Source organism: Natrix helvetica (assembly GCF_964273705.1).
Source record: "Natrix helvetica genome assembly, chromosome: 1".
Lineage (NCBI taxonomy): Eukaryota > Metazoa > Chordata > Lepidosauria > Squamata > Natricidae > Natrix > Natrix helvetica.
In genome coordinates, this window is record NC_138548.1 from 54092887 (window position 1) to 54116193 (window position 23307).

At 34.8% G+C, this 23307-nt stretch overlaps 1 protein-coding gene across 2 annotated transcripts in view; it reads right to left on the bottom strand.

The window, feature by feature from the left end:
* Positions 1-23307, bottom strand: part of NRXN3 (neurexin 3) — a 1287124-nt gene that overhangs the window by 1160001 nt on the left and 103816 nt on the right. For both annotated transcript variants that reach the window (XM_081936219.1, XM_081936218.1), the window contains exons 4-5: positions 18570-18587; positions 2507-2518 (exon numbers count right to left, since the gene is read on the bottom strand). In XM_081936219.1, the coding sequence (XP_081792345.1) occupies positions 2507-2518; positions 18570-18587 (30 nt within the window). The remainder of the gene's footprint in view (positions 1-2506; positions 2519-18569; positions 18588-23307) is intronic.

A 23307-nucleotide genomic window follows, 5' to 3' on the forward strand; every position in this document is an offset into this window, starting at 1 on the left:
ACCTGCATACAGTATATGGGACATCAAGTATTCCCAACTGAGGTGAATGTGCCTAAAGGACACTGTCTTCTACTCAATAGCAGCATTATTTTTATGCTTTTATTTACTATCCTGGGTTAAGACTAAAAGAATATAGACTTCCTAGTGCATTTATGAACTGGGGACTTCCCATTATGCCACACTAGTTGTCCACAGAGACTTCTTGTCTTTTACTATTAAATGCTACCTGCTCGAAGAGAAATCAATATTACTTCCTCAAGGGAACAATAGCTCTGTTTATATTTAAACATTCCCACAGTTTACTGTACATGAGCCTCCAAGTGGAACCAGAAACAGACTACAGGGTGCAAAGTGGAACCGAAGCTAACAAGCAGCAGAAGATAAGAGTGATCATTAAAATAGATTTTAAAAAACACTCTAGGAATGGAGATATCTGTACTGAAATATAACAGGAATTTCAATGATTGTTTCATTTAACTAAATGCTGTCCGGGTAACAAATTAAATGGCAAATTGTGACTACACATTCACTCAAGCATAACTGCAAATTTGAACTCTATTACTTCTGCTCTAATTTTTGCCATCATGTATGGAGGAGGGCGTAAGATAGAATCTACATAAGACTTATTTAATTCCATTTATTCCTCCTCGCCCTCCCTCCTTCAAATCCTGTCACTTCAGTGCTACTTCAGAGCCTATCTACTATTAACATCTTATTAATGGTGCTTTTTTGATGCCCAGTGCTTATGTTTTATGTTTTGATTCTTTGTATTGTATGTGTTCTATTAAAAACCCATGACTATTTGGCTGTTATTTGTTTTTATATGGTCTATAGAGACTTATATGATCTAGAACTTCACAAAGACACATACTTTCTTTCCCTTTATTTTTTAGCTTCTGCCATCATTAACTGTGTTCCTGTCACATATCTGCTACCATTATATAAATAAGGGCTGGTACTTCTAGGAGGAGGAGAAGGAAGGGAGTAAAGAAGAACATTCTTTTCTGTACATTGTATGTATTTTCTAATAATTTCTCCAACCTTAGATATTTGTCAACTTGAGACAAAAATCCAACAGCCTAAATCAAGGGTGTCCAAACTTGGGAACTTTAAGACTTGTGGACTTCAACTCCCAGAATTCTGGGAGTTGAAGTCCACAAGTCTTAAAGTTCCCAAGTTTGGACACCCCTGGCCTAAATCATCGATTATTGGCAGCATATCATTAGATTTTAAGCAATACAATTTAAAATTATTGAAAAAAGGTTGCAAATGAGTCCAGGTGCCTTAGAAGAGCCAATAAATGTGTTGTCCTGGGTAGGAATTATGTGTCTTCTTTCCACACTTACCTTTGCAGCAACAGATTTTTGTGTTGAGCATGAGGCCATTTCCATTTTTCTTATAAACCTGCTTGTAACACTGGCATTCAACAAAGAGAACAGAACCCTGGGAAAGTATTCAGAATTTTATGTAGAACATCCACATTCTTTGAAATTTGTGCCGAACAGAAACAGCACATACTTACTGCTCCAAATTCTGATTCAGATTCTGATTTGTGCCTTATATTCGTTGAATTCCATATATTATACCGGCAAAATGTACTGCATTTCCAAATAGCTTATTTGGCAACAAATGTTGAAAAATCAACAATCCCCTTGGATTTAAATTAATTTGAATATTTATTGAATAGTTTGAACTGTTTATCCTTTTGGCACCATAATGTATGTAAGTTGCTGAAAGGAAAAATAAACCTTCATACCTCACTTGATGTGCTTGAGGGAGACAGGCATTCAAGAGAACATGTCCGCATTGTGCAGAGTCAGTATTTCTATTTCCACTAGATTCATGCAACATAAATTCTTACATGCATCCCTGGTATGAACAATTATTTGAGTCTCACTGTACTGTTTCTTTCCTCTCATTTTAATTTCATAGTAATTTCTGCATCCCTTTTTTTTGCAGACATTATATGTAACCAATTTAGATTTGTACATTGTTTATTGTAGACTCCAATAAAGTGAATATCTCTTGAGCCAAGATGCTCTCACGGTTAACCTACAGCATATTTAAGCACAATTGCATAGGTTCATTATACAAGATAGCCCTTGGCTGTCTGCCTAACACTTTTATTGAATAAGCTGACTGTGTAGTAAACTGCCTACTCTAAGCTGCCTTATTGTTGTTATAGTAAAGATGAGAAGTTCCATAGTATGTATTACATATCAAAGTGCTCAAAACACTGGTGACTTAGCTGAAGCTGATACATATCTCTTCCTCACTGCAAAAAGTTCTACAATTTCTTTCTTTTCTTTCCATTGCTAAATGCCATATGGCAAGAGTTCATCTATAAATTATAGGCTGTATTTCTTACGAATAGCCAGAAAGGTACTGTTTTTTTTTAAATAAAAGCATTTGTATGGACTACAAATACATTTAGAAGTAACATCTCAACATTTTACATATATGTTAATAACCAGAAACATTATTTTCAAAGGAAAATTATCTATACCTTTACTTCTACCTATATGGTATGAAGTTGTATGTCCACATAAGCACAGGTACGAAGAAGTATCCATCAGAGAGAAGGCAAGAGAAAAGAACAGAAAGAAAGACATAATAAAACAAAAACAAAAAAAAAATTAGATCACACTGCACATCACTTGAACATAAACCAATGAACACAGCAGAAAAGAAATAATACTCAAAAGCACACGTAGTAAAACAAAAGTAGAATCACAAACAACACACAGTGCAGATTAAAATATAATCTTAAACTCTTAAACTCCAATGTTATATGGAGAAAAGCCAAGCTCTCATTGTAGAAGCATATTAAAAATCCAGAAAAACATATCAAAATGACCATAAAGAAAACAAGGCTAAAACAAAGAAAAAGAGAACAGTATTCCGTGGAAATATATTTTCCACCTACCCACAATGATGTAGGATGAATAGCTTGTGTAGTTGTACTGGGTGTATAAAGACACACTGATTTTTATATTATTTCCCACTGTATATAATATGTATTTTAAAATACAATTATTTACACAGAAACATTAGCATGTTACACACACTCCACAATTTTGATGAATTTAGGGAAAGAATTGGCTGAAAAGAAAAATATAAGTGCTCAAAAGAATGAGGTTAAGAAAGAGAAATGAGATGACTTAATATGACTAAATATAAGGAACATAAAGAAACATAGCCATGTTAAGAGGCAGTCTAAGGATCCAAGATTGCCTTTAAATTGAATAGATGGTATCTTTCAGCCTACCAACTAAAAAAAACAAATTAGTTTGGCTTATGCATAACACTGTTATTTTTGCTTAGCAAAATAGGATATCTGTCCACTTTAGTTTAACAGTGAAAACCACACTACCATGCTCATTTAACAAACCCAGGTTTAAAAAGCCCTGGCTTAGTGCAGCCTTAATATAAGATGTCCTACTGGCCAGTACCATTCATCAATATTCCAAATTAGATGTGCTATGAATGCACTTCTTTTCATTTCTTGCTATGGCCAGCAAACAGAAGTATACACTTCTTCAGTATTGAAATGACTATTTGCCTTACAGAAGAATACTCTACAAATGTATCTCATAGCAAAGGATGCAAGAATCTGACATTTGGGTCAACCTGATTTCATCCTGCCTTTATCTTTCCAGGCTCACTATTTTTAAAAAGGTACATTCATTCTTTGCCTGGAGCTAACAATAACAGTGTAAAGGGAGTTATCAGCTCCCAAACTATGCCATCTATTAAAACATGGATAACCTGCCATATGACATGTTTCTATTTGTTCCAATGGTGCTAAAGTGTTCCACTTTAGCACCATTGGAATTCTATTCTGAATGTTATACATTATACGTTTATATATCTTAATGTTGTGATCCCAGCTCCTTAGTTTCTACCCTGCTGCTTGATGAGATGAAGATACATGCCCAATTATTATTATGGTGGGTCACACAGTCAGCCAGATGTTTATATACCCAAGTAGATACTGAGTCCTTCCCAAGGACCTGGGATTGGCACATGTTGTTTGCTGGTTATAGGTACCATTGCAGGATATAAGCTGTTCCAAGTTAAGCTGCCTTTTGCAATTGACTGATGGCGATTTTGTCAATGCTGATGATGTTCAAATGGTGCTCCAGTTGTTTTGAGATAGCACACTAGGAGCTTGTCACTATTAGCACTATCTTTGCTTTATTTTGCCACAATCATTCTACTTCCATTTGCAGGTTTTGATTTTTTGTATCATTAATAATTATTATGCCATCTAACTCCCAGAAACATGTCGATATAAATCTTTCATAATCTAATGTGGAATATTCCAACAATTGCATCATTTCTTTATACTCAGCATAACACCAATGTCCCTGTTCTGTAACTTTCAAATAATGCATTACAATATGCAACTCAAATTCAATAAGCATGATTCCTGTTTTAGAGTTATCTCTTTCTGCAGATCAATTCTGCAGACCAAAATATATGTATAAAACTATAAAACTTAACGCTTCAAAGTGACAGGAGAGTGACTGTTGGCTATAAATGTTGCGTCCCAGGTCCTTGGTCCATGCCATAAAAACTGTCATCATGATCTTACATGTCACTGACTAATTTTGAAGGCCAGTGTCTAACAAGTCACTGTACTAGAGTTGAAAACATGAAGGTTATGCTTCCATATAAGAGAAGGAAATGTGTGCATTTCTCCTCCAATGTTGCTTTATATGTACAGTATATATTCATTTACTCCAATACATTGGACTTTGGGTTATGAACATTATTTTCTGTAGAGTCTGGCAGTCTGGCAAATGAGGGATACAAATGCAAAAGTGTGGGGAAGATATATAACATCTTGATTGTTTTCCAAAAGGACTGCTGATTGAAGCTTTAATTAGTTGCTGAAGAAGGCAGGAAAGAAAAGACTTACCTTGTTCGCTCATCATCAGATGTGAAAGGCCTTTGAGAAACAGAAAGGAAGTAAATAAGACAGAATAAAGCAGAAAGAAAACACAGGAAGACATGTGTACCTTTATATAGCTCAATAATTTGGGGAATATCACATACATCATCAATGAATGTATGTCTGTTATATTCCTTGCATGCATGTACACATACACAAACGTGCACATGCCCAGAGCTTCCTCTACTACAGGAGAAAGTCTGGACTGCAGAGGGGAAAAAGGGAATACAGGTACTGTAGTCCTCAACATACAACCACAATTGAGCTCAAAATTACTCTTGTTAAGTGAGACATTTGTTCAGTGAGTATTGCCCCAGTTTACAATCTTTCTTGCCACAGTTATCAAGTGAATCACCACAGTCGGTAAATTAGTAACCCGGTTGATAAGTGAATCTGGCTTCCCCGTTGACTTTGCTTGTCAAAAGATCGCAAAAACTAATGACATGACCTTGGGGCATAGCAAAGGTATGAATTTGATCACATGATCATGGGGATGCTACAAAGTATGAAAAACAGTCATTTTTCAGTGCCATTGTAACTTTGAATGCTCACTAAATGAATTGTTGTAAGTTGAGGACTACCTGTACTCATTCCATCAGTGTCAGTGAGACTGATTTTAAGAAAAGAAATACATTCATAATTAGTTATTTGTGTTAAGTACAAGCCCTGGAAAGAAAAGCACGACAACTTATAATGGGTTTGAAGACAATCATCTTCATTGTATTGCAAATATTATAAAGGTGTCATGCCAAAATTCTGGTGCATATTCTTCATTAAGAGTTCATCATCCACCATCAACCTCAAAATACCACTGCAGTTCTTCAACCATTTTTAATTCACTTTGATAACATGTCAAAATAACAACTTAATCCATCAGATTTCACAACCAATACTAGCCTTTAGATTGGTAATTTAAACAGCAATGCAAATTCTCCTGAATAAATGCTTTGAAACATATGGAACTACATTTTGACATCATTAATGTAGCCAAATGTTTTCTATGTTAATGGGAGGAATTTCTTAAGCAGCCTGGGGAAACCATAACTGTGTGAAAGATTTGAGAAAAGTTTTCTGTTCATTTCTGGATGCTCCAAAGCATCTCTTTCGAAGGATTTGCACAGCGCTAGTAATATAGTCCTCTTTTCTCTTCTTTTCCTTTACTTCTAGAAACCTAAATCCAAATCATTAAAAGTAAGTAAATATTCATCCAAAAGAACTCCTGAATTGATGGTATGTATAACTATGCACATATATGTATAATTCTTAATTCTGGTGATTAAGAATTTTGTGAGAAGGTTTGTTTGTGTATGTGTGTGTTGTAGAATGGAGGAAGGGAAGTAGATAGAATTATCCAAAACTACAGCGAGAAATTCTCATCCCATGACTGCAACAGCTTTGACTTAAGGTATGTTCCCAATATTTTGTTTGAATAAACTGTAATGTTTATTCATAATTATGATGTTAGGGTTCTAAATACCATGCAGAAATAAATCATTGTCCAAGGCAAAACATCCTTTAAGGTCCAATTTATTCCGCAGGCATGTTAGCACGGCTATGGAAATTTCAACTCTAAATTACATCCTCTAAGTTCAACCAGTTGAAAGTTCATGATCTCTCCCCACACCCACAAATCCATCACATGTTCCAATCATATTCTTCCACGCTGGCATGTACACCCATCTTCTTCCGGCCAGGTGTCGAGATGCGAAGACAAAAGATGACCTTGGCTTCTACAAAAGAATGTCAACAATCCATTCTACAATCCTACTCCTTTCTATCCCCCCCTCCCAACTACTACACTAATGAAACAGCATAGAGAATTATTAAAAAGTGTGGCAGGCCAAAGATCCTAAAAAGAATATAATTACAGGCCTGACATATGAATTATGAAGTATTTTTACTTCATCTATAGGGCAGTGTACAGTTTGATTTAAGATTGAAACTGTGACAATAGCTTAGGAAAAAGTAATGAAAATAGTGATGATTCAATAGTGGAAAATCATTTAAGTCCAGAAAGATAATGCAAACTACAAATGAAAAAACAAAGAAAGAAAAATAAATTTAAAGCACTGAAAAACCAATGTCAGAATACTTGGATATATGATTGAATTTTATAAAAAGCATGCTAAATCTTATCAATTATCAATTTGTATCTCATGCACTGCAAATGTTGGTTCATTGTTTGGGATATACAGGATTGAATTGGTGTTTTTAATTTTTGATAATGATGTTGTATATTTTACCAGCTGTGGTCATTGTTTAGAATACAAAATATTCAAACGAAAACAATCCAGATGCTAAGAATCTGGAAGGAAAAAACTGTGTAGTGCAGTTAGAGATGCTGGGTATGTTTAGCCTGGAGAAGATTGCAAGGAAACATAACTATGTTTAAGTATTTGATAGCTATCATGTATAAAATGGGGCAAAAATGATCAGAAGACAAGAAACAATAGATTCAAATTATAATGAAGCAAACTGTGGCTGGACATCAGACCTAAGAATTGTTCAACAGAACAGATGTATGTTTAAACACAGGTTGGTGATAATCTCTTGAAGATGATACCATTTATGGAGTTCTACAGTGAGCAGAAGATTGAACTAGAAGCTCTCCAATGTCCCTTCCATTCCATGATTCCATGAAAAGTTGATCTGTGATTTTAATATATTAAAAGTTTTAATGTTACTTTAATGTTATCTAAAAACATAAGCATGGTTATGCTTTATACATGATGCATCTATTATATGAAAACATTTGCACTGCAAGGGACTTGATAAGTTTTTGACATTAGGACTATATTCAATATGTCCTACAAATAGGATTCCCAATAGTGATTCATTATAATCCTAGGGTTTTTAAAGCTTGTCTGATAAATTCAGCTAACTCATTATCTTTTGCAGATGACTACTACAGTATTCGGATCCCCGATTAACTGTAATGATATACTTTTCTACAGTCTACTGATCAAAAAGCAAAACAGATATGTAAATAATTTAAGAATATATGATTTAATATAAGGTTTTGTTCATCCAACTGTCCGTTATTAATATATTTCGGGATTTAGGCAATTGTTTTCCAACAAGAAAAGAGAATTTCATAATGCTGATAATAAAACACAAGACATCCCTGTGTTTACTGCATGCTTTCTCCTTTGGATTTGTCTATGTGATTATATGCTTTTAGAACAAGTGCTTATGTTTTGTCAGAAATGATATTGATAATAACCTTGCAGCAAAAAATGACATATTTATTGATTATATCCAAAGTTCTCTGCAGAGGCTTTTATCAGTTGGGTGAAGCAGATGATATTAAACTATCCCCCCCCCTCCCATTAACCTTTCCTAGACAACTCGGGAAAAATATAATAATATTCATTTTTTTATTAAACAAATTTATATAGATTCCCAGCTCACACACATGGAAGGTAACATAAGCACAGGAAGATTTGGTTAAAAAAATTAGTTAATGGCGATTTTTGGCTAATTTCCCTCCTCTACTATAGGAGGGAAAAATTAATACTCAAGAAATCTCTCCTCTTCAATCCGGGGGCATTGCTTTTACATCATTTTACACTGTCCCCAGCAGTGTAGCACTTCCACTGCTGGATGTTTCTGGTCATTTTAAAGGAAAGTATCTGATAATTTAATGAATGAATCACTCACAGTTGACATGATTCTTGGTTATTTTGTACTCTGAAACCCATTTCTCAGTTTTAAAAAAGGCAAATGTGAAATGGCACATAATCAACTTTGTTGATCAATTTTATTTATATTTAAAGGTTAAAGGTTCCCCTCGAACATAAGTGCTAGTCGTTCCTAACTCTAGGGGGAAGTGCTCATCTCTGTTTCAAAGCCGAAGATCCAGTGCTGTCCATGGTCATGTGGCCAGCATGACTAAACACCGAGGGTGCATGGAACGCTGTTACCTTCCAACCAAAGGTGGTTCCTATTTTTCTACTTGCATTTTTAATGTACTTTTGAACTGCTAGATTGGCAGAAGCTGGGGCAAGTAACTGAAGCTCACTCTGTTATGCGGCACTAGGGATTCAAACCGCCGAACTGCCGACCTTTCTGATCAACAAGCTCAGCATCTTACAGTAGCTGAACGTCTTATTTATATACAATATTCTAAATGACTTTGGCAAAAATGGCTGTATAGAATGACTTAACAGCAGAAAGACTTATCTAAATTTGATAAATTTGGCAGAGGAAAAAAACATGAATCAAATATAAGATGTTACCTATTGTCCCCAACAATCTGGGTCCTCATTTTACTAACTTCAGAAGGATTGGAAGGCTGAGCCAACCTTGAGCTGGTCAGGATCAAACTTCTAGCTGAGGACAGAGTCAGCCTGCAATACTGCATTCTAACCACTGCGCCACCATAGCTCTTATAGATGCTAAAGAAAGAGGAGGAAGTTTGGGTTTATGTAATTAGAATTTTTTTTGCAGCTTATTGTTTGGATGGAAGAGTGGGAGATGCTGACAAAAATACCTGGAGTTCGGAAGAAATTATTTAAAGTTTAAGCTTCAAGCTTAAACATTTAAGCATTTAGCTTTTATATCACAAGACTAAGGTTAATATAGATTTCAAAAATCCTTTTATGAGACATGTCACATCGAGAACATGGAATAAATAGAAACTCAGGTTGTGTTCAAAAATATCTTGTGGCTTTCATCACAAGAAGCATATCAAAGAAGAGAAATTATAACTAAATACGAGTGGTTAACTTATGGTGACATATTAGAATTCTCCCAGGAAAATCCAAAATTAAATCATGACAAGATTTGATATAAGAAGGATATAATGTGTCAATGGTCTTTGTACAATTATAGAAAGACTTGAAATAGATAGAAAGACTTTTGTTTTTGAACATTTTAAGACTGAATTGAAAAAGGATTAGGTACAAATGATGAAAAAATTATGGCTAAAATATATACATTTTACTGAAATTTGAAATAGAAGCACAAGCGAAAGAATGGCTAAAATTTTTGGTTATAACATACAAATAGAACAATGGGATAATATGAAGATGAAAAGGTTGAAATTTATATTGTATAATAATGTTGAAGAGATTTTATTTCAATGATGCATCATTGGTATATGCTACTATAAAAACTGACTAAAATGTATAAAGGCACTTCAAATTAACCCTGAATGTGAACAAGAGTGACTTTTTATCATGCCTGGTGGACATGTTAAAAAAAATGGGTCTAGATACATACAACATTAATGCAGGTGATTTTAAATATGCAATGAAGCCATTGGTATTTTGGGGACTGACAAAAGATTAGAAAAAAAAAGTCAGGAAACTGTTTTTATATATCATAACTGCAGCGAGACTTTTCTATGCACAACAGTGGAAACATTTGACATTCACAGTGGAAGAATGGATGGTGAAAATGATGGAGCTTGCAGAGATGACTAAATTGGTAGCCTTGATTAGAAAAAAGACACTAATTAAGTTTAATGTCAGTAGGAAACCCCTTTTGGACTTTTTGCTCAAAACAGAAAAAAAATAAAATTATGATATATGGGTTTGGAGAATAAGAACCCACAGAATAAAAGTTTAAATGAAATTTATATCTATAATTGCTATAAAAGAAAATTGGAAATAATTTCCTTAAATGTATTTATTTATTTTCCACACTTTTCCTTTTCCTTTTTTTCTTTCATCTTAAATATTAACTTCTGTTAGTTTTTATCTTTCTTGTTTAAAAATCTAATAACGTTATTATAAAAAAAGCCAGATTTAATCATGATAGACCTCAAAGCACTACTTTCAGGAATTAAAGTTATCGCTTTTTAAATATAAATATGCAGTTCCATTTTCCATATTAAAGTAAAGTGCATGTTGCTAATTGTACAAAGTGCTTAAGGGCTAACTTTTGGATCTATATGAACTCAGGCTCTTAAAAGGACTTTTAAAAACTAGATTCAGAGGACAATTATATGAAAGAATAATGTACTGAAACACTGGCCATGTTCTTTAAGGACTTATAGGGGGCATTTCTGTGGATTGGGTACTTAAAATAGAAACCTTGGAACTATCATTTTTTTTTTGTCAATGTTAATTATGGCCAGGCTTTTAGCACTTACAGACCAGGAAATTAAAGCCACTAAACATAAAGGAGTAGAAGTGCATTAAAAAAGCCAGTTTAAAATGACAAGTGATTGAGGCCAAGAAGGATGATAGAGTCTTTTTGTTCTTCTTAATTATAGCTTGTCTTGTTTTACTCAGCCCATGCAATGTTGGGTGGAGGGCTTTTTTATGTCAGCTAGAACAAAAAGACTGTGTCAGCATGATGGAAGACGTATGGTTCTATTTAGTTCCACAGACTACTGTTTCTACCTATGAATGACAGCAGGGAAGAATTATGGAACATAACTAAAGCACAGTGAAAAATGGATCTTCTTCAGTACTATGTGCTGCTGGTTTCTGTTTAGTGATGGAGCTGGGTCCAATCAGTGATGGAAGGGAGAAGAGATAAAGAAAAGCTACTTGAATTACCTGGCAGGTGAAGTTAGATTAAAATCAGATTTTCAAAACAACTTCACAGAATTTCCTTCTAGATAAAAATGAGGAAATACATGGCAGAGAGAAATGCTCTCAAAGAACCTCTGCACATACTGTACAAGAACATAGCCTCTAGAATCTATAATGTTCACTTAATAAAACAGTGGTTGTGTTAGAAGACAAACCTATCTAAATCATTAATATTATTATTTTTATTTAAGGTATTTTTTTATCCTGCCTTTATTATTTTTATAAATAACTCAAGGAGATGAACGTAACTAATATTCCTTACACCCCGTTTTCCCCACAACAACAGTCCTTTGAGGTGGTTGGCCTGAGAAGGACTGGCCCATACCAATATATGGTAGCTAAGGATATATAACCCTGAATAGTGGCTAGCCAAGTGCTAAGCCTGGAAAAACTCCCAATCCAGTTACAGGTAACAATTATGCTATTCTGTTTTTTCCCATACCTAATTTTAAAGTAAATCTCTATCAACTTCAGAGGGAAAATAATGTCATGTTGATTAATTTATACCTATCTTTTTATATCTAAGGTCCTCCAAACAGACCAGCTTTCTTAACTAACACTTGGGAAAGCTGTCCCAAGTAATTTCAACTACTTTTTTTTCATGAGCAAGGTTGAAAATAGATTCACTTTCTGTTGCATTACCCTTGCCTACTTTTTAAATATAATTTTCATTAATAATTTTATTGCAATCATAAAAATCAATACACACACAATATATTAGTTTTCAAAGTTGACTGTAAAGGTATGTGTTTTGGATTTTTGGCTGTTACATTAAATAACAACCTTTGCTATTGAATAGCAGTATTTGTAATACATATATAATTTAATGTGAGAGTTAGATGTTGGCATTTTACATTGTCCTCATAAAAAAGGACATAAATATTAAATGAAGTTAAATAATATGACTGTAAATCAGGTCAGATGACATGTTCAATGTGAAACTAGCTATACAAATGCCATGGGTTTTATTTCTGGTTTAAGATCTAAGACAATTTGAAAGAAACTTTGAGAAATGAATTAATGATTACTAAAAGTGAAACCATATTTATGTTGATAAGAAGACCAACACAGCAAGTAGCTGTAGATGCCGTATTGGTTCTAGAGACAAATATTTCAAATATGTTTATGTTGACAAATGTTTCAAATATATTTATGTTGACTATATTGGACAGGGGTTTTATATTAGCTGCTCTTTATTTTAGAACAATAAATGTTCTACAGTTTCAGTTTTCTATCAATTACACTTGTACTGCAATTCTACTTTAATACAACTGCTCTTGTGGCTGCAGCCTGATCAAAGCTTGTAGCAGGCACTGGATAGGAAAAAAACCAGACAAATATACGTGCAAAAAATATGAATGTAAGTTCTGATATGAATGTGACATCAAGAAGTAACTGGCTGGTTTTGTGTAGATGAGCATCCTAGAACAGTATTTTTCAATCTTGGCAATTTTCAGATGCGCAGAATCAGCTTTCAGAATTCCCATGCTGGCTGGAGAAATCTGGGAATTAAAATTCATTCATCTTAAAGTTGCCAAGTTTGAAAAACATCATCCTAAAATATATGTTTATAAGCAGCTTCCACCAAGAATCACTCCTGTGAACCTTTCATTCATTCCAGAAAGGTTAATGGAGAATTCCCCAAATCCTCACTGAAATGGTATTCAACAAATATACATTAGCTTTTCACAATTGATATCCTTCACATGAGAAAATGATAATTTGAAAGGCAATTTGGTCATCTTCTGTGGCTGGTCTCAGAGAACTGGCAAATAGAATCACGGCAAAGTGCAGTATTTTTCATAGCCATTTTCAACCATTCCTTAAATAGGTAAAGAAGGATTTTAAAACTCTCTGCCCAGAAATGGGGCTAATCATTACCAAGTTTTGCTTCCCTTACAGTACCGTGTCCTAATTTTTTAAAAAATTTTTCAAGAAGCTGTGGTATCTTATGCCTCTTTTTAATTAAATGATCCACTTCCCAAATCTTAAAGTTTCCCCCAAAGACTATCCCCTTGTAATGGGAATTGGAATACAACCCATTTTCATAGTAGAATCTGATGAGCAATTTGTGGTACTTTTTCATAATATAATTATTGAGAGCCACACTGAAGTACTTTAATCTATGTTCTTTGCCTCTTTTTTCTTCGATGTATTTACCATGCACCAACACTCAAATTTCATCAGGCAAAATAGACTAGAGGAAGCAAAAAAAAAATAACACCAGAGGTTCCTCATAATAGCAATATAAAAATTAGTATTCAAGGTCTAATTTCATTCAAAAACCTAGATTAAAAAACCCTCAGAAAAAAATCATTTCAAATTTTTATGCCAATTTTTTAAAATGGGTACCTTCCACATCAGCTGAGAATTCAGTGGATTGCAAATTGAACTCATCTGGAAGATACCAAGTTTTTAAATAAACAAAGATGCCACGAGTCATTGTGAAAAAGATAACTAGAGATCTGGCCATGACAGTATAATTTAAGTCATTTTATAAAGATATATTGAGCCCTAATACTAATAATATTGAATTACATCATTACCTAAAGCATAGTTGATTATCCAAAATGAATTAAATAAAGTCTCAAACAGATTGTTAAAAGAAGAGGGATACTAGCCCTCTTGTGGGCTCCCTGGTAACAGAAATATCAGTCCAAAAAATTAAAATGACTGGCATGAAAATGAGAAATTCACTCCAATCAAGTTTCATTTCACACAATTTTGGCAGGCCATGATTAAGAAACCCTGGGGATACCCATTTGGCTACAACCAATGTTAGATCTTTCATGATGAGCTTGTAATATTGAACAATAGTTTTGGCCTGTCTACTTGATTAGTTAATCAATGAAGCTAATTTATTTAGTTATTAGACTTTAGATACCTCTGGCTATCAAAAACTCAATGTGCATCTTGCAGTTGGATTCTACTGTCAGAGCATTGTTACTGCACTGATAGTAACTCTGCTAGTTTTGAATCAAATTATGATATTTATGTATAAAATTAACCAGTGAGGTTAAATATGTGTATGTAAAAATAAGAGTTCTTTAGCATCATAAAGACTATGTATTATGGCATGTGTTCATGGAATAAAGTCCACTTCATCAAGTGCATCATGCATCAATATAAAGTTAGTGATAAAAAATGTCATAGGCAAGAGAATTTCTTTTAGAGTTATGCCATGTTGCATATCATGTCTTCTGTCAATAGCTCCTATTTCCTTATTTCCCACATTCATAAAGAATGTAGGTATATGAAGGAAAATCAAATTGCCTAAGAACATTAAAAAAAAGAAAATAAATATAATTTCTTGACTTTATTAACCAAAATGAGTACAGATTAGATGTTTGGTTGAATTTGAAAGGCCCTTGAGTTCCCAAAGAGAGGGAGCATGAAGAAAATAAAATTGAACAGTAACAATAATTGAGAGAATAACAGTGATTGAACTTACAAAAATGTATTCAACTAAAAGTTAACCTAAAAGCCTCAAGGAATAAGCAATTTAAAAGAGAAAGAAACAAGAAAAAGAAAAGCCTGTAGCATCTGTCTTGGATGGAAAGTCCACAGTTTAGGCATTGTTAGAAAGAGAAAGTGTTCAATTTATTTTTCCAATTGATATTATATAGATAAGGGCTTCCTATATAATTCTTAATGAAGGACAAGATAATATAATAAATAGATTGCTGCAAATATGAAAAAGATAGTATGGATATTAGATAATTTTGTTCTGAGAAAGATAAGATGAGAATAAAGTGGGAATTTTTGTTGCCATAAAACTAGGCATAACCCAAAGACACTTCTAATTTCTTTTTTGAATGTATGGTATCTACTAGAAAAAAAAAGTAACAGGAGGTAGGCATTCTACTCTATAAGTAAATACAGATCCAGCTGATAGTAGTTCTTTCATTAACCTCCATGCTGTGGTCTCCAGATGGAAAAGCAGCAGTTCTTCCAGCTTGTATCAATACCATCTGTATGGCCTGCTAAATTATTTCCCATTGATGCTGAACACTGCAACAAAGTGTTCACCTATGTTTACCTATTTTTTTTGTTTCCCAGCTCAATATTGTTTAGAGAGTTAACCTGAAGGCAAGAATTCACTTTTTCCTGTTCTTTATAAGTTGGTCTAGGAATCTGAAGTTGAAGACAAGGTAAGATGGTCAAAATAAATCAGTCAATAAATAATTCTTTTCTCACTAAAAGTTTCTTGACCTGATTCTGTCATGATCAAGGTATGCCATCAGTGATGGACTGTCACAATTAAGACGTGCCAGTAGAATCAGGAGAACTACTGTTCCAACTTATGCAGACACTGGATTTAAAACATAACACTGCCCATGAAGCAGGCACTTTCACATCAGAAGATCATAAAATCAAGAGTGATAGATCATGATCCCTGAGCTATATCCAACAAAAAAGTAAAGGGCTTTATTTATTTATTTATTTATTTATTTATTTATTTATTTATTTATTTATTATTATTTATTTATTTATTTATTTATTTATTTATTTATTTATTTATTATTATTATTTATTATTTATTTATTAATTTATTTATTATTTATTATTTATTTATACATACATACATACATACATACATACATACATACATACATATGTATTAGACATTTATTCCACCTTTATTACTTATAAGTAACTCTAGGCAGTGAACATACATAATACATGTTCCTCTCCTTATTTTCCTCACAGCAATGATCCTGAGGGATGGGTTGCAGTGACAGAGAGTGACTGGCCTAAAGTCACCCAGCTGACTTTTAATCCAAAGGCAAAACCAGAAGTCACAATTTCCTGATTTCTAGGCCACCACCTTAACCATTACATCAAACTGGCTCTTTGCTACTAAAAGCCTCATGTGGTACTAATTCTGCTGATAATTAGATGGACTATGGATAGATTTGAAATGTGATAGACCATTACATGCAGGGTAGATAATTATCTCCAGTAATCGTAATGTCCTTTCTCCAGCACAAAGGCAAGGTCTAAGAAAGATAATAATACCAATAGAATATTGGTCAAGGTTGAATTGTAGGATCCTTCTAGTTCTAATGATGTTACCTAGTTGGGCAATGAATTGTCTGCAAGAAAACAACCAACTCAGGAGAGCACCAAGGATCCCAAAAGTATTAATGCAGAATGAAATATAAAGCTATCAGCAAAAGGTTCCTTGGTATCTGTCCAGGGTCCTGAAGAAAAGTCTCCAGTTCTTACTATCGGAGTAGAGTTCCAGCACTATGTTCAGGCCCATATTATAAACGAGTGATGGTGAACCTATGGCATGCATGCCACAGGTGGCACATGGAGCCATTTGTCAGGGCACGCGAGGCGCTGCCCTGCCAGTTGGCAAGCGCGCGTGCGCACGGTGGCCAGCTGAGTTCACCCTTTTTTAAAGCCATTTTTTGCCCTCCCCAGGCTCCAGAGGCTTTATAGGAGCCTGAGAAGGGCGAAAAGAGCCTCTCCCCCACCCAAAGGCCCTCCGGAGGCTTCCCTGAACCCTCCAGAATGCAAAAAAATGGCGCTACGGGCAAACCGGCTATTTGGGAACGGACTTCATGTTTGCTCGGAGGGTCATTTTGACTGCTCCAGAGGCTTCAGGGAAGCCTCTTGAAGATCCCTGAAGCCTTCGGAGCGCATAAAACGACCCTCCGAGCAAACCGGAAGTGACTTCCGGTTTGCTCGGAGGGTCATTTTGAGCACCCCAAAGGCTTCAGGGAAGCCTCTTGAAGGTCCCTGAAGCGTCCAGAGGGCTTCCGGGGGGCGGGGGAGGCTGTTTTCACCCTCCCCGTGCTCCTTTAAAGCCTCTGGAGTCTGGGGAGCACAAAAAAGCATGCAGAAATGGGGGGTTGCGCCTGTAGTGAGTGCATGTGCACTGGGGGGGGGGTCGCGCATTGCATTATGGGTGTGGCACGCCTGCACACGCCCCCCCCTGCGCTCTCCCCATTTATGGCACATGAGACAAAAAAGGTTTGCCATCGCTGTTATAAACCATTTGTTCCTTTAGATTCATTTAGTTTCACTTTTATTAGGAATGATCAGAAATTCATCATCCTTTTCTTTCCAAATTTCTGACCTTGACCTTAAAATGGAGCTGCAATTTTAAACAGCAAAAAAGAGTTTCTTTATTCAATTTGTATATTGCCTTTTCTTCCATAGATTGTATAAACCTATGAAGAGATTTTAAAAAACCACAAAATAATATAAAGTAGTTGAAGCCTAGTTAAAACCTAAAATTATACTTTCAACTCAAATTGTCTCATAGCAGAAGAAACCATTAGTCCACCATTCTATGCTGAACACTGCAGTCCTCTGGAGCCGATTTCCATTCTTTTTAAGAATTGAGCTAAACCTATACCATGTAAAACATCTAATTTTGAATCCCTACTTCTATTTCTTGTCTGTTGCATGATAAAGCTTCCTGTGTCACAGGAAAAATAGAGCAATCTAGCTGGCATTGAACAATAGGTCTGCTGATTTCAATGAAAGATAAATCAAAGTTATGAAATTAGAGTTGCACAATAGAATGGAACATTGGAATAAGCACAGGAATTGGTAGTCAGTGTTCATTTTGGATGAATATTACCTTGAAGTGGAGAAATGAATTAGATTCATTTTGCCTGTCTTCATTCAGTATAGTGCACCTTGATCAATTTATGGGCACTAATTATTACGTTTTAACATTTCAATATATTACTTCTTTTACTGGTTTACATTTCATGAAGTTCTTGAAAATTTCTATGTGGTAATAGGAAAGTGTTTATGTCCAAGTGTTGACTTTAAGAGCAACATTTCATTTGAAATGGATTAGAATGTTACAATAAATCTTTATTATTCTATGCTGTGCAGACTATTTTGGCACTTTATTGTGTGCTTTCCAAGAAAATGACTACTACAACCCCACATTTGTGTATCCCATAATGTGTTTATCTAGTACAGCTGATGACAATGCCTGTCAATTGAATATATGTTCTAGACTTTACAACTGAAATTATTCTTCATTCTCATTCTTAGAAGGCAGTTTCCTCCCATACTCTGGCAAGCCAAACACTCACCTGGAACATGACTTGCATCTGATGAAGCATTTTCATAGGAAGCAGGAAAAGGGAAGAAGAAAAGAAAGAGAGAAAGAGAAAACATATTAGAAACCCACATGCAAACACACCAGCAGCTTAGCTTCTTTGCATGGAAATCAATTACATGCAAAACCAGAAATTTGCTTTTAAAAAACCATCCATCCTCAGCCATCTGCCCATCATGCAAGGGAAAAGGGCTTGGATCCCCTCTCCCCTGTGCATGTAGAAACTAATCAGATGTCACATCTGTCTGGAGAGGGAAAGAAGTTCCAGAATCAGATAGATCCAACACAAAGACCTGCAAGAATATTGGTTAGAATATTCTGTGGTATTTATTTCACAAATAGATTTTTTTAAAGATAAAAAAGACTGTCTTCACAGCATAACAGTTCTATTTTCATAAATTCAAGAACATATAAGTAATATTGGAGAAAAAGGCAAATTGTTCCCCTTCTGAAAGGCTTCATGTGAATTTATGACCAATTTTTGGTTTCCCAGATTCTAGCAAACAAAAGAAAACAAACCAAAAACTACTATTGTAGTTCTTTATGCCCAGTTTCCTGTGACCATCCTTCATTGCAGACATTGCAGAAATTTTACTGAAATTTTCTGTGTAGCCCCTTCCCCATTATTAAATGGAAAAACACATTATTTTGCATTAAAGACCACATCTTTCTCTCATGGCATTTCATTTAATTGAAACAGCAAGTAAGCAAACCAAGGTGAAGAAATTCATTATTTTCTATCATCTGAATCCTAAATCAATTGTTTTGCATGTGTACATCCTTTATTCTTACCCCCTGAATTGCCAGACAATTTCTGAAAAAGCAGAAACACAGTAATCTTATAAACTCAACCAACTACTCATCTACTCTTTGATTACAATAGAGCATGCCACATTTTTTGTCATTAAAAGCTAACACCATTTTAAAAACTAGCAGTTAAATAATATGAACACACTTTCTGTGAGTTATGAATACCATTAATAAACATCACTGAATTACTCATAATGATCATACAAGACAGACAATAGTACATTTTCAACAGAATTAGCTTCAACAGAATTATCCTTCTATCTTACTTAAGAAGGGGCTTGGTAGATTAGTTTACTATATCATTTTCTGGAGGATACTGTGACTTCTGTTCAGAAATCCTGTTTTAGACCTGATTGTTCAGGAAATCAACAATCTTTTTTTCTTTTCTTTTTCTTCATTTTTTAAACAATGCAATTCCTGGAGAGGTAAGATGATTTGATCTGGGTACATGATGCTAAGAGATAAAATTTAACTCTTATCATGTTCTCAATCTGAATCTCCTCTCAACTGTGTATTTGCTGCATAGGAAAGAACATACAAATGGCTATAAGAAGCTATTTCTGCTTAAATAATACACTTTCCTTTCTTTGTCACATTGTTTGTGGTTTCTATTTTAAACTCTTTTTCCTACTGCCCAGATGGCAAATTCAGATACAAATGCTTAGGTAGCAAAGAGTTTTGCAGTTTTGACTCTAATATTAGGTATGTTTGCAATGTTGCTTGTACAAAATATGTTACTATACTTTTACAGTACAGTATTGTACACTAATGGTGCAATTTTAGATGTGCTTACACAACTTTACACATGGTAGTCTTAGTTCTAAAAATAATGTACAAAAACTACAAAAAACAGAGCTCTTCATATTACGGAAAAAAATTATGGTAAACAACATTAGATCTTCAGAAACTAATTAATTTATGGTGGCTGCTATTTTTTAGTAACTGTATTGTTCTCTATATTTACTTGACTTAGCATTTTAGAAAGTTTTAGCTTTAAAACACAAACTATCTTGAAGTTCAAGTACTTTTTGTAAAGAACTTGCAACCTCCCCCAACTCTTTTTTGCAGTGTTCAAAGCTTCCATAATGTCACTGAATTTTAGCAACACAATTGTCTGATACAACTAAGCAACTGAACATGGTTTAAACAAAGGAAAACCCGACAAAGACCCCTAAACATGGAAAATCCTGGCCCTGTCCAAACATTGAACACAGTCCCATCTATCTTGCATAATCTCTCTGTATTTGCTGCCCTTCCTCCTTCCCCCAAAATTAAATTTCTGGCTAGTAAAAAAGCAGTGTATTAAATTAAATTTATTCAAGGTCATTTCTGGAATTACGGTATATATGAGTTATGTATATTATTTAATTCAAAATGCTAGTGTCCAACAGAACACCACTAGTATAAAGAGATTAATGCAACTTTGAATCCGTTAAAAGACTGCTACTTTAAAACTCTGACCCCTTGCTAGCAGTCTTTTAACTAAAAATAACAATAGAGCAAAATTTAAACAATGTAAACAGTCTGCAACCAAATATTTATTAGTTTTTTATTTATTATTAAATTTATATTGCTGCCTATTCGCCCATGGCGACTCAAGGCGGCTTACAGGATATAAAAACCACATCTAAAAACAGTAAAACTAATAAAAAATCAAATAAATTAATGTAATAAAATCACCCCCTACCCCCAACCTCCCCTCCCCAGTGACAGCCTATCACACAAGCCATTTAATGGGCTCCATCCCGCTATGGTTTCCCCAGGCCCGCTAGCAGAACCAGGTCTTCACCGCCGAAGGCAAATAATGACTTTGAACTAATTATTTTATTATGGAGCAAGAATATCAGAGGGAATAATGTCACTAGCTGTGGAGTTTTACTTTAAAGTCAGTTAATTTTAAAAAGATTCTGTTTGCAAGATACAGTAACTGTATCTGTAACTGTGGTATAGGAAAAGTACTTCTTTCTAGAACTATTGTTCTTCTGACAAATAAATCTTTACAAACAGAAAGAGAGCTCAACCCAAGTATGAGCTCAACCTCCCCTGTTATTTCTCTACTCCAAATCCTCTCCTTATGAGGCTGCTTTTCTTTGCAAGCTTATGTAGAGAAGCCCTCTTAAGTATACTTAGCCCCTTAAAACCCAAAGCTATTTACGCTCAAGCTAGCTTTGATATCAGTCCACCCAATTTCTCTTCTTGGTGATGCAAAAACCAATAAAAGTTAGAATGTATACAAATGCAAGGGTTTGCATGCATTTTTTAAAGGCAAAGGTTATCCTCTTTATCTAGCTTAGTGCTCTTCAAAAACAGCATGAGAAGTCTCTTGACAAGAAAATGCCTAATTTCTTTTGTCCTAGACACAAGAGCCCATTCACCAAGGTTTTGTGGAGTTCAGAGCTGCAAGCCAAGGTTGTTTGCTTTTGCTCTTTGACGCTAATAGCAGAACTGAAGTAAGGATCAGCAGGGTGGCTGCCTTTGTCAGGTACAGTACAAGCCACTTGGGTAAAATAGAAAGGGAAACAGTGAAGATCAGCGGAGATGAAGAAATGATATTGTAACTCAGATCCTTGTCACGCCTGTGGTATGAAATGTCTGCGGCATTTAATTTCAAATGTTTCATGTGAATTTTGTCAGATGAATAGTGATTCACTGTCATTCAGGGAGAAAGAAATATGGAAGGCTTTTGTTCAGCAGGTACAAGCAAACTGTTGTGCAGGACAGGACAAAGCTACGCTGGGCATAATGTACAGCTCTTCAATGTCTTTTCCTAAAGAATAGTATGCATATTTGTATGCAGTATATTTAAGCCTCATCCTCCATTATGCATACTGGTTAATGAAGCAGACAATCCCACAGTCCAGGTTTCTGAACAGACGTCAGATGGGAACAACCCCAGAATGAAAAGGAGCTACTGAATTAATACTGAAAGGCCTTTTCTCCAGTTACTGGGCCACTTGATCCCTTTAGCTATAACCTCCCTTGGCGGTGGGGGATCAGATTCCTTACTCCCTTTGTGAATTTCAACGGGAAATATTTTGAAATTAGAAGCATGAAGGGGAAGGGTAACAAGAAATGTTATGAAGCGAAGAGAGGTGTTTCTAGAAAGTGTCAACCTACACACGTTCAGCTGCTAGTTAACCAACTCTAACAAATGTTCAACTCACATTTCCAATTCCTACCCTTTTCCTTCTGTTTCTCTGCACATACTTTAGAGAGCTCCCTTTACCCCAACTGTGTGTTACGCATCTCACAAGAATGTGTTCTTTCTTATTTGGATATAAATTGCATTGTGCCATAATGTATTTTGTTTGGTTTTGACTTAAAGGGTTATATCAGGGGTGTCCAAACTTGGGAACTTTAAGACTTGTGGACTTCAATTCCCAGAATTCCCCAGCCAGCCATGCTGGCTGGGGAATTCTGGGAGTTGAAGTCCACAAGTCTTAAAGTTCCCAGGTTTGGACACCCCTGGGTTATATGAATCCAGATACTACAAATTTAAAACCGCAGAGTGTAGCTTTGTTTGTACAGTATAAATCTAGCCACCTGGGATTGACAAAACTGTCTCAGCCCAAAAAAACTATTGTAAGAAACTAGAAAGTTGCTGGAGGGTAACTATGAGGATACAAAGCTGATTCTTTACCTTTTATAAAAATTCATACATTAAACATTTTATTAAAATGTTGAATGGGCAAATTAGACAAACCTGTTTCTCAGTTTGCTATAGTTGCTAAACTGTAGTTGCCAAATGTCTTTTTTCCAACCTTGAGCCAAATTTGTCCTCATAGCTGCATATATCACAAAGAAAAATGTGGGGTTTTTTTTAAAAAAAAAATTAAAATTAAATGTTGTATAGTTCTTAGAAAAATTGAGAAGTTTTATTTCAAACAGGTTTTTTTTAATAA